The 13,824-nt window shown below is 38.5% G+C and overlaps 1 protein-coding gene across 5 annotated transcripts in view; it reads right to left on the reverse strand.

The window, feature by feature from the left end:
* Positions 1–4,304: 4,304 nt before the first annotated feature.
* The window catches only part of RAB8B (RAB8B, member RAS oncogene family), a 29,410-nt gene continuing 19,890 nt past the window's right edge, over positions 4,305–13,824 (reverse strand). The window contains exons 6-10 of one of the 5 annotated variants that reach the window (XM_053954621.1): positions 13,591–13,656; positions 11,367–11,417; positions 10,844–10,868; positions 8,424–8,496; positions 4,305–4,495 (exon numbers count right to left, since the gene is read on the reverse strand). In XM_053954621.1, the coding sequence (XP_053810596.1) occupies positions 8,447–8,496; positions 10,844–10,868; positions 11,367–11,417; positions 13,591–13,656 (192 nt within the window). In that variant the 3' untranslated portion in view covers positions 4,305–4,495; positions 8,424–8,446. Of the gene's footprint in view, positions 4,496–6,773; positions 10,869–11,366; positions 11,418–13,590; positions 13,657–13,824 lie in introns of those variants that run through there. The other 4 variants (XR_008433197.1, XR_008433198.1, XM_053954620.1 and 1 more) reach the window with 4 other exon arrangements.

Here is a 13,824-nt window from a genome sequence, read left to right on the forward strand (position 1 = left end):
AATCCCTTGGGAGAACGTTGAGGTAGTTTGCACATTCTCCCAGAGGTAATTAAGGACAATACATGCCTGGAAGGTTGGGCATTACTGGATTTGTGGCCAACATGCCTATCACAGGTTACCTCCAAAGTGGTCAGGGATATGTTATGTAGGGTATATTGGACTGCTATCACACCTTCAGGGAAATCAGTTAGGAATCATGATATATGATGATCTAATTGGAGAAAATTGGTCAATTTATGCAGCCCTCGCTGGAGAGAGCACCCAAAAGGGGGGAAAAGATGACTGACCACCTGAGCAAATTATACAACACCATGGACCAGCCACATGGAGTCCTAATGAATTAATATCAGGTGCCAGAGAACCCATTTATAATTTAAATTAGGTTACAAGCTGTCTTTGAAATAATAACCAACCAGCCAGCTACAGCCCTTGACCATCTTGCTGGCCAATGCACTCAGATGAGGAATGCAATATTTCAACATCAAGATGGTATTAGATTATCTATTAGCAAACGAAGGGAGAGTGTGGGACAAATTAAATTACTCAAAGTGCCATTTGCAAATAGATGACAATGGAAAAGTGGTAAAACAAATAACCAAGGGAGTAAGAAAGTTAGGGAATAAGAAAGGGAATAAGTTAGCTCACGTATCAGTCCAAACGTGGAAAGGAAGGAAATGGGACATGTTTTCATGGTGGATAAAAGGAATGCTTTTTTTCCTCTTATGTGCTGTAGCAACTCTCTTCTTTTTACCATGTATGATCCCTTGCTTAGTGCAACTTATTCAATATGTGATCAAAGGGATGCAGGTAGTATTCATGCCTACAGATCCAGAAATGACTACAAAAGGACAGAAAATGATGTCACTGCAAATAATTGCAAAACCAAAAAGGACCCAGGAACAGAAAGTTAAGTCAGTGATAAATAAGGTTTATAAAGAGAATTCTTGAGAAAATAAGAAGAGGAGGGATTGAAAGGAGTGAGAAGGAGGTGTCTTTATAAACAAACTGTGGGCCTGATGGTAGATAAGGCCAGATACAGAGATGTGAAAGAAGCAGTGGAGGCACCATAAATTCCACTAATTGACACACACTGTTACTCACTCAAGACTGTGCTAAATCTCTGGATTTAGAGAAAAAGAACAGAGACACGAGGAAAAAGAAAAATGGGGAGGGGGAGTATACATTAGAAGGGGGGGTTTAAGTATTAGACATTTTGGGGACACTGTACCTCCCAAGTACCTCAGCCAGTGGGGAAAGAGAGAGGGAAAATGTGGCCAGGAAATTAGGACAAAAAGGAGGCTGCATCCTCTGAAAATTATGAAAGACCCCATGGGGAATGCCCCATGACCTCTCCCTTTATTCAAGTAAAGTTACAGGACTCCTCTGTCTCCTTTTTGGACATAAACCTCTGGTGTTTGTGGATTAATTTTTCTGACATTCTCAAACTGATAAAGTTGTTCCATAGTGAACCTAACTCACTGCACCTTGTCCAATGGTAAAATGTTTCCTACCACAATATGGCAGATATATTTTTATAACATCATTTCTCACTGAGAAAAAACTGCTGGCCAGCAAGTCAATCCCAATATTAGGACTTCTCAAAATAAGTAATTTTATTAATAACAAGCATTCCTGTGAATGTGAAGTTCTACTTTGCCATTCTCACAACAAAAAGGTGTCCAATCCATTTTGCAAAATATGGTTTTGGAAGCCTCTCTATTTCTGATAGCTAAACAGAAAATTTAGTGGTTAAACTTGGAAATAATATCCATCACTTGCACCTGTCAGTCAGCACATGAATTGTGTGACATACCTTTTCTATGTGAAATTATGAAACAACAGTTCCCCAAATAACTTTAAGCATGTTACATGAAACTGCACAAAGTGGTTATATCCCAGAACTACAGCAAGAGATATAAATGAGCCACTGTTAACTCTGTTCTTTTCAGATCTCAGGACACAGAGAAATGCAGAGCAGCTGCCAGTGGATGAAAACCACTATGCCACAACTGAAGTAGTAGGTGAACCATAATTCACATTAGCTGCAGATACTTAAAGACCCTCAAACAATTCTAAATTTAAAATGTGTATTTTTGTCAAGTCTGGTCTCTTGTTAGATCAGTAAAACATGTAAAACTGGAAGCTGCTAACAATTGAAAAGAACAGAACTTTAAAATTTTGCACATTTTCATTAATATATGTTTGATTCACTCAGAACATCTATATTGCATAGTCTCAGAAAAAAAACCCACAAAAGTTTCAAATAACTCAGAAGACCAATTGTTTTCTTTTAAAAACAACTAACATCTGTTGCTAAAAGGAATATGTAAGATAGTTTGTGATTCAAGAGAAGTGAAATGGCACCATCTAGTGACTCACACATGAGAAAGTCAGAAAAGTTGTCACTTCTTTTACTTCCTCTCAACACCATACAGTCAAGTTTGGAAACAATAGCAAAAATAAATGTGAAAATATTGGAAAATAAAATTGTGGCATGAATGCCAGAACACCTACTATGGAACAAGGAATGAAAGTCAAGTACTATACTCAAGGATTATTTTTCTACCAAGCTAGGTACCTATAGTCTTTAGTATATGAAAACATTTATATATAAAACATATATATTTAATAGATACCCAAGTATCTTCCCAGGAACACCAAATGGTTTTTAAGCAATGGCAACAAAAGCTTACTGAAGAGGCTTCTATTAGTTAGTAACACAGACAGCTGTCAAAACTTATGAATAAAAATTGAACCATTTTGGATGCATCTCATTTTTCACTGATAAATTCAAATAGCAGCCCCTTTTCTTAAACTAATAATCATATTTAATAATGATTAATAACCTCATATTTGCACAGGCACCATGATCCCATGAATTTATGTTCACCAGTTCACTTTGCCAGCACAGACCATTTCTAAGCTATTTTTACAGAATTAAACTTCAACTACTCCTGTACAGATTGCATAGGTCTTATAAAATAACCCAGGAATTTATCCACTAGAAAAATATAGACAAAAGAAAAATAGTTACTATGTTTTATAGTATTATTCCTCTATGATTTTGTTGAAGGATATATTGAACAAAACCGTAGTGACCTTTTCCTCAACCCGAGGTCATGTGCCCTCTGGAGGACTATCGAGGAGGGCTTTTCCTTTCGGAATTGCTACACAAAAACTGAAAGAGCGAAAGAGGTGGCCCAGACAATTTTCATCAGTTTCCTCTTTTGTTCTTTGCTTTCCATGTGTATTTAATAAATAACAAAGAACAGGTCTCCAGCAAACCACACCACTCTAAATTCTTAGGGTGTCTTACCCTAAAAAGTGAGGCACGTTGAAATTATATCCTCAGAGATAAATTAAATATAAACTTCGTTTTAAATTCTCTTTCCAAAAGATAGCCCTCCCTATGAAAGAAAGTTCAAGGGTTAACTAACAGAGTTAAAATTTTAAATTACTATTCCTAAGTTTTATATTACCGCGGAGGAGAGATCGGGCCGGGCTGGAGGTGCCTTCGCCACGTCAGAAAACGCATCTCGGAGCCGTCCCCGTCCCCGTCCCCATTCCCATCCCCATCCCCATCCCCAGCCTCATCCCCATCCCCGGCCTCCGCTCCGTGTCGGCGCGGCCCCCGCGGCCTATGTCCCGGGCGGGGCCGCCGCTCTCCCGCCGCGCCTGGCCTGGGCGTGCGGCTGCCGCCGGCACCGGCCGCAGCCACGCCCGTCTCACTCTGAGAGAGGCACGGGCGGCCCGAGGGCTGCGCTGGTTCCGCTGCGGGGCGGGACGGGGTCTCACCGGCGATCCCCTCACCGGGATGGGCAGGGGTGTCTCGTCGCCGGTCCCCTCACCGGGACGGGCAGGGGTATCTCACCACTGATCCCCTCACCAGGACAAGGCAGGGGTGTCTCGCCACCGGTCCCCTCACTGGCATGGGCAGGGGGTGTCTCGCCGCCGGTCCCCTCACCGGGAAAAGGCAGGAGTGTCTCGCCGCCGGTTCCCTCAGCGGGGCGGGCAGGGATCTCGCCACTCCTACGAGGGACATAAGGAAGGGAAAGGGCTCCTGGCCACCCTCGTGCAGCACTGGGCTTGTCCCTGCCCTCCCTTCAAGCAAACGAAGCAGTGGCAGAGTAACAAAGCCCCCTAAACAGCACATTAACTCAATTAATTAATCAAGACCTGGTTTTAGAGGCCGATCCCTCCGCACAGCTGGCACAAGGAGCCGCTCAGCCATTTCCTAATTTCATGTACATCTACCAGTGCTATTCTGGAAAATGACATATAAACAGTACGCAAGACACGTGTGGTTGCCTTTTGCCTGTGTTTTATTGGTTCAGTGCACAAGTGTGAGGGTTACAAAGTCATTGCAGTTTGGGTGAGGAAGCTCAGAAGAAGCATTTGGCAGCATTAAGAGAGGGACAGAAGTTGTTCAGTCTTGTTGAAGAAATTCTGTCCTTCATCTACAATACAGACCAGAGCTAGTTAGTTCCTATGTTGCCTGGAGGGAAAAAAAAAAAAAAAGAAAAAAAAAAGGAAAAAAAAAAAGAGAAAAAAAAGGTAAGTAAAGGTAGCAGTACAGATTTGCATACAGCATGAAAATAAATTAAACATTCACCTTTTCTTAAAAAAAAAGAAAGTTATATAATTTGCACTCCACTTGTAGTGAGTTGGGTAAGTGAAGTCTGCACTTTTCCACTGCATACAAAAATAAGTCTGTGCGTGAGGCAGCACTGAAAGAGAGGATGCAGTGGAGAAGGGCGTCAGCCCTGGGCCCTGCCAGCTCCTGTCCCAAAGGAACTGGCTCAGGAGCATCATCCCTTTATGCTGTTCTACAAAAGTGATAAACCAAGGCAGAAAGGTCAATGAGCACAATGGTAGCATTTCCCTGAGAAACCAAAACCTGTTTGGAAGCAAGTCCAGGGATCTGAGAGCCCAGTACCAACATGAGGCCCTGGGTCACCAGTCAGAGCTGTGTCATGGACATGCCTCTGGACGGGTGGCAGAGGCAGAAAAGGTCACCACTGCAGTAAGGCACCTCAGCCACCTACTCCAGGAAGCTATTTCAGGTTAACTAGGGTGAAATTCTCAACACTTAGTGATGTTCCCAGAGTTCTTGGTCACTCTGGAAGCAGTACACTGTATTCAGTAGTGCAGTTTAAGTTACACTTTCCACAGTTCATTAAACCTGTTAATTCCTCAGATGGGGAAAATGCTCATATCCTGCTCATAACTTACAACTTTATTTTACAAATTGAACTAACAGTAAGTACCAACTATGTGCTCAGAACTCATGCAGCTTTTCTTCACACCAGCAGCTTCCTGCTGATGTGCTCTGCTGAAGACAGTAAAAAAAATTTTGAAGCAACTACAACACATACAAGAGCACAACTTTTCAGTATGTTTTGCATTCCATGCCATGCCCTTTCTTTAAATCTCCAGATGGTGAGATAAAAGCTTCATTTATGTATCTCATCTCTTGAAGATGAGAATCCTTCTAAAGAAAATTATGATTAAATCTTTTTATATTGATGACTTTGGTATAGTTCAATAATTCTTAAGAGACACTGGTCAACTAAGCCGGAAAAAGAATAATTTATGAAAAAGGTAATTTACCACATTCTAAAAAGTGGATCCATTCTACATGTGTACCAACAACTTGTCTCTCATCTACAAGTGGGCAGTATTTGTATCATAATTGCTAGTCTGCAACCAAAAATAGATCCAGACAGAAGTTGTAATAAATCACCATTTTTATGTAGTGTAGGTATGTCTGCTATTTCCTTTTAACAAATGCAGAATGCAAATGTACTTAAAATGTCACTAACTACTGTGAGGACTTAACTGCTGAGCATCTAAACCCAATTCAGATCTAGGGGATATGCAAGATAATGCTTAAACAGCTGGTCCTAAAGCAGCAAATTTGTCTGCCAGAAGTCTGAAAACAAGCACAACAAAGCAAACCAGAATCAAGAAATACTAAGGTGTAGCAAGGATGGAACTCTAGCTTTGTGTTGCTAAGAGTGGAGACAATCTATCCTTTCAGCTAAACACAGCTGATGAAGGGAACACATAGAAAACACACTTTAGAAGCTATCTGTCATCCCTGAGTTTCCCACTTATTTCTTAAGATGTCTCAACTATTAATTTGCTTTTGTCTTGGGTAGATAAAACCCTTCTTTCCTTAGGTTTGCTAATTTTTGTACCAGTTGCGAGGAAGGCAGAAACTATTGCTAATATAACAGCTAACAAGTAATTGCCAAATCCCTCAATTTGGGATTTGTTCCTCAGCTGAAGGACGCTGGACAAACAATATTTGCTATATTGAGGCAATATTTGTGCTCCAGGTTATTTCAGAGTCATACCTTTCAAATAATGCTGATTTAAAACAACAACAAAAAAAGAGAATGTTAACAGCTTAAGTCAGTAGATGATTCTTAATCAAACTGGAAATTGTCTCTCATGTTACCTTTACAGGCATTTCATTACACTAAATGTCTAGAAAACAGTTTCCTAGGAAACTGAAGGTCATCAAAATATACTAAGATTTAAGCAATCACTACAGAAATAAAGGATTTTTCTGGACAACTCTAAAGAACAGTGAAGTTTAAGAACAAGCAGACAGCCAAAAACCCTTGTGGTTCATCACTAGTTAAACTAAGCTTTACAGATACAAGCCCTCAGGACACCTTTCCACAACAAATGTATCAAAAGTACAGTGGAAATGCCAACTGTATAAAAACTATGTGTAATATTTCATACAAAATACTCCAAAATGCTTTTCTTTATGTAACTTTTATTTGAGACACACATTGTAAAAAAGTTCACATGAAATAATAAAACTATTGGATTATGAAGGTTTTCTTAGGAGCTGGGTTTGGTTTTTTTATCTATATACATCAATACACATTTAATGATTAGGTTTACAAGTTAACCACATGACAAGTTCACTTTTATCTGCAGGAGCTTTTCACATTACACCTTTATACCAGAGGTAAAATGTGCTTAAACACACACAGCAGAACACTTCTATTTCAAAATTAAGCATTTTCTCAAGGACTATACTTTTTATTCTGAATTTAGTAGCTATATAGCATTAAAATAATGGTAATTGAAGTTTTATTTGCAAAAATGTTCGTAAGGCCATAGGAATGCACTGAAATAGTTAAATTCACCAGAAACAAGAAAAATCAATGTAAATCCTGCTTTTTTTTGGAAGAAAGAAATACAAGTTTTATTTATAAGAGTGGGAATGGTATAAGCAGTTCAATGAACAGAGGAGGAAAAAGACCTATTATTACCTACAGACCAATCCTTAGCAAGTTTAACATTGCAAAAATTCTGTTACATTAATAGGTAACCAAACAACAAATGCATTTTCACAAATAACACATTTATGCATTTTACATATTATTGATGGACTTTCAAATCATTATGCTTTCACAATATTTTAATGTGATATGTACATTCAAGACTTCTTTATTCACTTGTGAAAATGATCCACGTAATTCTCTTAACTTCAGCAGACTAGTATGAGAAAGTCATAATGGGAAATATTTTCTGTAAAAAGAACTACAGGTCTGAAAAGTCAATCAGCATTTTTGAGACTGTTCCCCAAAGAGAAAAGTGAGCTGCATTAAGTTTCATGAGTGGTTTAAGCTTTAGCAATATTAGAACTCCCAGGTAAGTCAATAACATATTCTCTATACACTCAACAAAAAATTCTTGTGCATGTTTTGCTGAGCACAGACTGAAAGATAAAATTGCAAAGCACTGAGATCAGTTTGTTTTTCATTTGGCTTTTTTTTTAAAACCATTTAGAAAAATATAGCTCAAGATATAGTGCACAGGCATGGGCCTGAGGGAAAGTTCTCCTAAAACTCCAAAGCATAAGCAGCATTTTTGTTTTATTGAAATCCACCAAAAAATGTCTGCTTTCCTGAAAGGTTAATGGCAATTTCTGGAAGAAAACAGAAATAAATTTCCTGCTAAGTGAATAACAAGTATATGACTTTCATTCTAATGGGCATTAGAGCACTAACTAGTTGACTGAGGTATAGTTAAGAGTCCTTCAAAACTTAAGATTATATAGTCTTGAGCAAAGTAACAACAGAGACTGCACAAAACAATCATAGTGATATTAGAAAAGCCTGTAATACCCAGCATCTGATGCGTAGGCAGAACAATACCATTATCATCACCCGCTTGTCTAGAGGAAACCATAGCTAAAATATCCCAGTAAAACTTACAGCTGGTTTGCATGCTAAGATACAGCACATTTTTCCATGTCTGACAGGGCAGACTGTACACAGAAAGGTCTCTACTGACCAAAAGCTAGCACACTGATAAAGTGCAGCCACTCAGCCATTTAATACTGCTGGAGAAGTGGGGTGGGGGCAAAGACATAAAGAAAGAAATCTGCATTTTACCTTATCCATAAGATCACATGAAATTAGAATTCTTCAGTTTCAGCAGATGACAACAAAACTGCATTAAATTCTTCTACAAATAGAAAAAGATGAACTGTACACGAACAATAAGCAAAGGGAAATATTTACTGCAGTACTTTCTCATGCATAAAGTGAATTTCCTATGGTCTTACCTCACATTTATGTACAGTTTAGCACAGCTAAATGTAAGAAAATAGCAAGTTCTTTTCTCCCTCCCACCCTCCCCCATACAGAGCAGATACCCCAATTTGCTGCTGCTTCAAGAAGCACTTCATAGACTCTACTACTTACAGGCTCTTTCAAAGGGAAGTTCATGGAGACTAATATTGAATGAACATTTAACCACACAGTGAAGACAGGAAAAACAATACATAGCATTCTGTAAACAGTGCCAAACACAGAACATGTCAGTTTTGGTTTGCAGACAACCCCTGAGATAAAAATCAAAGTATTACGACACCAAGTAAGTCAGAGGTAAATTACTGAAAATAAACAACATTCATAATTGGTGTCACAACACTTTCTGTATAGAAGCACTTTTTTTAACCATACAGAAAACGTAACTGCTTTAGCCTGTCCAAGGAAAACATCAAGGGCAGACAACAGAGCAGTTAGGGTTGCTTTGTTTTTTCACTAAACCTTGTTGCAGTGAAGGTTTCTCTGTTCTAGTGCAACAACAGCAGTTTATGAGATCCACCATCTAGTTACAAGAACTACTTCTATTAAACTACGTGTGGGGACAGGCTGATAACTACCTAAAATTTTATGGAACCAGCTACTAAGGTTAAACCCTTTAAAATCAAAAGCTTTACATCTAACACTATTGGCCTGTTCGCTTTCCAACTATTTCAAACAGACCCAGAGATGACAAATTCAGTACCTGACACAACAAAATGGTTCTCTGTGGTAACAACTAACTCACTGTTTACAACTCCAGACAACGAAGTGAAGCAAAAGCATGTCAGACATTTCCTTTGACAATGACAGAACACACCCATCCCCTAACAGCAAACATGCTGGACACAAACTTGTAGTTAAAGCTTACAATGGTCCACGTTTGGCACACCAACAGAACTAAAGCACCTGTTTTAATTGCTCATTGAGAAATTTTTTCCGAAGACAATAAAAAAGTAGTAGAACAAAGACTAGGTTATACAATGCTCAGTTGAGTAAAAAAGGCAACTATGTTTCACCTCTGCTTCTAGCAGTCTAGGTCACTGTACCAGTTTTTGATGAAAAAACAACTGCTCAAGCAGACCAAAGACACACATTCAGCATAAACTGCAGAACTAGGAATACATTATAGCCCTAATGGGAGGCTTCCTTACTGCCAATGCTTACAGACTTTAACGAACTATCTTTAGAATTAAGAGTAGAAATGGAAGTCACCTTTAGAAGCAGTCATTTCTGAACAAGTGAATCCACAAAGAGGTTACTCAAAACTCATGCATTCAGCTTCCACAAGCCACTTAAGTGATAGTGATGAGGCCAATTTGTGGTGATGATTTCAAATCCAGAGTGTGCTTCCTCATCAGAAACCAAAAAAAGGAGCAGACAGTCTGAGCTAACAAAGGGAAGTTAAGCAAGGAAAGACACTGTGTTTATTCAAATAACTGAAAGGTGCATCTGTGAATCAGACAGTGACTGGCAATTCAGAACACAACTTTGCTAAGTCTGGTAAAGAAAGAAAAGCATACTACATTCAGAATAGAAGCCATAGCTTCTGCATAAACAGATTTGTGCATCTAAGAGACAAAATCTGTATAAATTGTTAAATGCCAATTGTTACAGTAATTCTCATCACTAGAACAACAACATCCATACTGCATGGCCACGAGTATACAGCATAGAAAATAATGGAAATGAGACTTAATTTTTCTCCTGGCTCTTCTGCTTGAAAATAAATTTGTTTAAAAAAAGAAACAAAACTGTGCACAAATCTGTTAAGAATCTTACTTACAAGTCAAACTGTGCAAATACAAATGTAAGATTGTGCTGTAACAGGCAGTAAGAGGCCAATATGGATGTGCAAAGTTAAAAGAAACATAGCAGCTCTTGCAACAGGCAATAAAACAGAAAGTAAAAAAGGAAAACAAGTTAAATCTTGCATTTGTGTCTCCACTTCATAGCTTCCATATCTGAGAAAGAAGAGCCTGACAGGTCAATAGGCTTAGTGAGAAAAATCCACTTGGTATTTGTGTATCGCAGTCTACGTTCAATGGAGCTCTCAGCAGCAGCTTGGTGGTATTATTTCTGAGGCTTTGTGACCCTGTGCTTTCAAAGAAGCAGAAAAGGTTCTAAGTGTGCTGCAGTCTTATCATTAGAAGTTCATCAAAGTAGCGTGCATCGAAAGAAGCTGCTCTTCTTAGATCGATTTTCTGTTATTTTTACTGGCCCACCTGCCCCCGATGAACTGTTGTCATTCTGAAAGAGAAAGAGTGTCAACATCATAAAATGCAGAAAATAGTATCTCTAGCTTTCCTAGTCTCCCTCCCCACTTCCTTTGCTTGCAAAGCAATAACCAGAGCAGAGATCTGATGCAACTTGAGCTCCTCAATTATCCAGATTTCATTAATCACTTGTCGCAAAAAAAAAAAAAAAAAAAAAGAAAAAAATTTTTAAAAAAATTACATAACAATCAAGATCTCAAGAATTAGCTGGAGAAGAGACTACATAATAAAACACTGATCGCACTATTGCATTTTGGAATGACACATCAGTTTCAGGGTGCCCAGTGTTAATGATCATGCAAAATAATTAATAGTTATACACTGATGTGTAATAAAGCATGATAAATCACTGCTCAAATTTTATCCAGAAACTAATGTAATCCCCAGGAGTTTTTTGATAGGGCTACTACTCAGTATTATGATAGCTATCCTCTCACTGTATTTAGTTTGTATGCTAATTGGAAATACAAACCATTTTTCTGTTGAGCTTTGTCATAATGTCTCGTGCAAGTGTGAAAAACGCCTGGTGAGGAGTGGAAATAAAGAAAAAACAAACAAGAGTTAGTCACAAGACACATTAAGGACATGATAAACTTGGACTAGCCAGACACATTAACAATACAGTGTTCTGTAGGCCACTAGAAGCACTTGGAGTTGCAAGACACTCTATGCACAATATCTGTATATTTAAAACGTCAGTAAACATGCTTTAGAAGCAAAAATATATTTATTTTTAGTCTCCATCTCGCCAATCTTTGAAGCAAATGAACAGACCTTCCCATTGCATAACTCTGGGGGAAGAAAGAAAAATCAGCTGAAGACAAGGCTGCATACTAATCCTGTTTTTATTCCCCCCCCCAAACTGAACTGTGCATCACAGTTAGGAACCCAGAGAGGTTTGAGAAGGACAAGCCTGGGAATTCACATTAAGATTAGCTTGCTTTCTGTCCTCCAAAAGCTTTACTCTGGACTATCTATAAGGCTATTTAAGTTTCCAATATCTCAATTAAAGACAAAACCCCATTAATAATTACTCTGGCAAATCTCAGCATCCCAGATTTCAATGTATGAAGGAGCAAAGAAACTTCTGTAGCAGGAAAGCTCTGCAATTTTCCAGGAGCAGGAAAAAGCAAGACTTTAGGCTATCTGGAGATCCTAATAACCAAAGAACAGTTCCAGAATGTAAGAAGTATAAACACTTTCCCTCTCATTGTGTTTGGAATATAGCCAAAGACAGGCACTCATTTAATGTAAATAAATCACAACAAATAAATTAATGCACTTCTGATCCCAAGAATATCACAATTGTGTAATTCCCTGCAAGTCAAGTATTTGGTGAAAAGTAAACCAAATCATTAGTGATTGCCAAATGCCTACACCAGCTGCATTTTTTAATGCTTTCTTCACCATTCATGTGACAATTTAAAAAATATTCAGAGAGCCAAACATTTTGGAGTAAGCACAAACTACTGTTGTGCATTTCATGACATGCAGAGGGTTAAAATTAAACTGCCATGTCATGAGAGAGCAAGTCAACTCTCCAGAGGAATTCAGGTATCCCGTCTGGTACTGACTCCTCATGGGCCCACTTCCAGAGTCTGCTCTAAGAATCACAAGGACACTGAGAAAATCAGATCAAGCTGGTCCAGGTGCAGCATGATGCAGATCAGTCCATTCTAACTCTATCCTGTAAAACAATCACCCCACAATCAGAAAAAAATCCATGGCTGGCTGGCACAACATCCCTCTTGTTATTTTAAAGTAATGTCTTCAGTTTCTAGCTAACTTGTCAGATACATGAGCTGAATTAAGTAGGTGTTTGCAGGATTTTTAAAGAAAAAAAATCCCACAGAGAAACTTTTAAATGATTAGGTATAAGGACAACACAAGTCTACATTGTTGGATTAATAAATCTTAATTTAACTGGCCTTTGATACAGTTACTTTTTTGTCCACACTTCTTATACAGCTCAGATCTTCCCCCACCCTCCCTGAGATGACAGGAGTGATTTATAGTAAGACAGACTGGACTTGGGCCACTCTTCCTTCGCACTCTATTTCCTTAAGCTCTCATGGAGATCTTGTGGGTTTAGCACGAAATTTATTTGCAGGAAAACAGATTATAAATCTATAAATAGCATTGTGAGTCTTTTTCCTCCTGTAACATGAGCTTACAACCTGGTGTTCCAGGTTAATACACGAATTTTCAGCCTCAACTGCACAGCATGTATTTAGCAGTAACCTGAAGGCTCTGTGACACTGTAGCATGTTATCCTGAAAGCAAAGAATCCCATTTCCTGCACAAGGCACTGTTCTAAAATTAAACCTATTCCTTGTCCAAAAGGACTTGAAATTTAACTAGCAGGCACAGACATCTAAGGCAACTGTTTGCTACTAATATTTAGTAGCAAATATTAGATTTGCTACTAAATCTAATATTTAGATTTAGTAATCTAAATATTAGATTACTCTAATCTACTATTAGAGTGATCTAATAGTAGATCACTCTGTTAACACCCATTTTTAAAACAATTCCAGACACTACCAGAAAACCAGAAACAGTTGGATCGTAGCAGTAGACCCAGGAGTACAGTTGGGACTTCAGGTGCCAGGTCAGATGAGAAAGCCCAGCAGATCAGGGAGCATACCTCACAGAAGGAACTCAAGAAACATTCAAGTGTAGCACCGATCTCTTACCTCTTCCACATTTATGCTGGATTTTGCACTTGTCTCCAAAAATTTGATTCCATAATCAATTGCTAACTGGAAGAGAGGTTAAAGTTTTTCAGTGGTTTAGAAGTTCCTTTGTAAAAGTAATGTTTCACACAGGTTCACAACAGGTTCATAATAGAATAGATGCTGCATGCTACAACAAACTTTAAAAACCAAACCACTTCTATTTTCTCTTGCAAGAACATTAAAGACAATTAG

This window comes from Vidua chalybeata, chromosome 13, assembly GCF_026979565.1.
Source record: "Vidua chalybeata isolate OUT-0048 chromosome 13, bVidCha1 merged haplotype, whole genome shotgun sequence".
Lineage (NCBI taxonomy): Eukaryota > Metazoa > Chordata > Aves > Passeriformes > Viduidae > Vidua > Vidua chalybeata.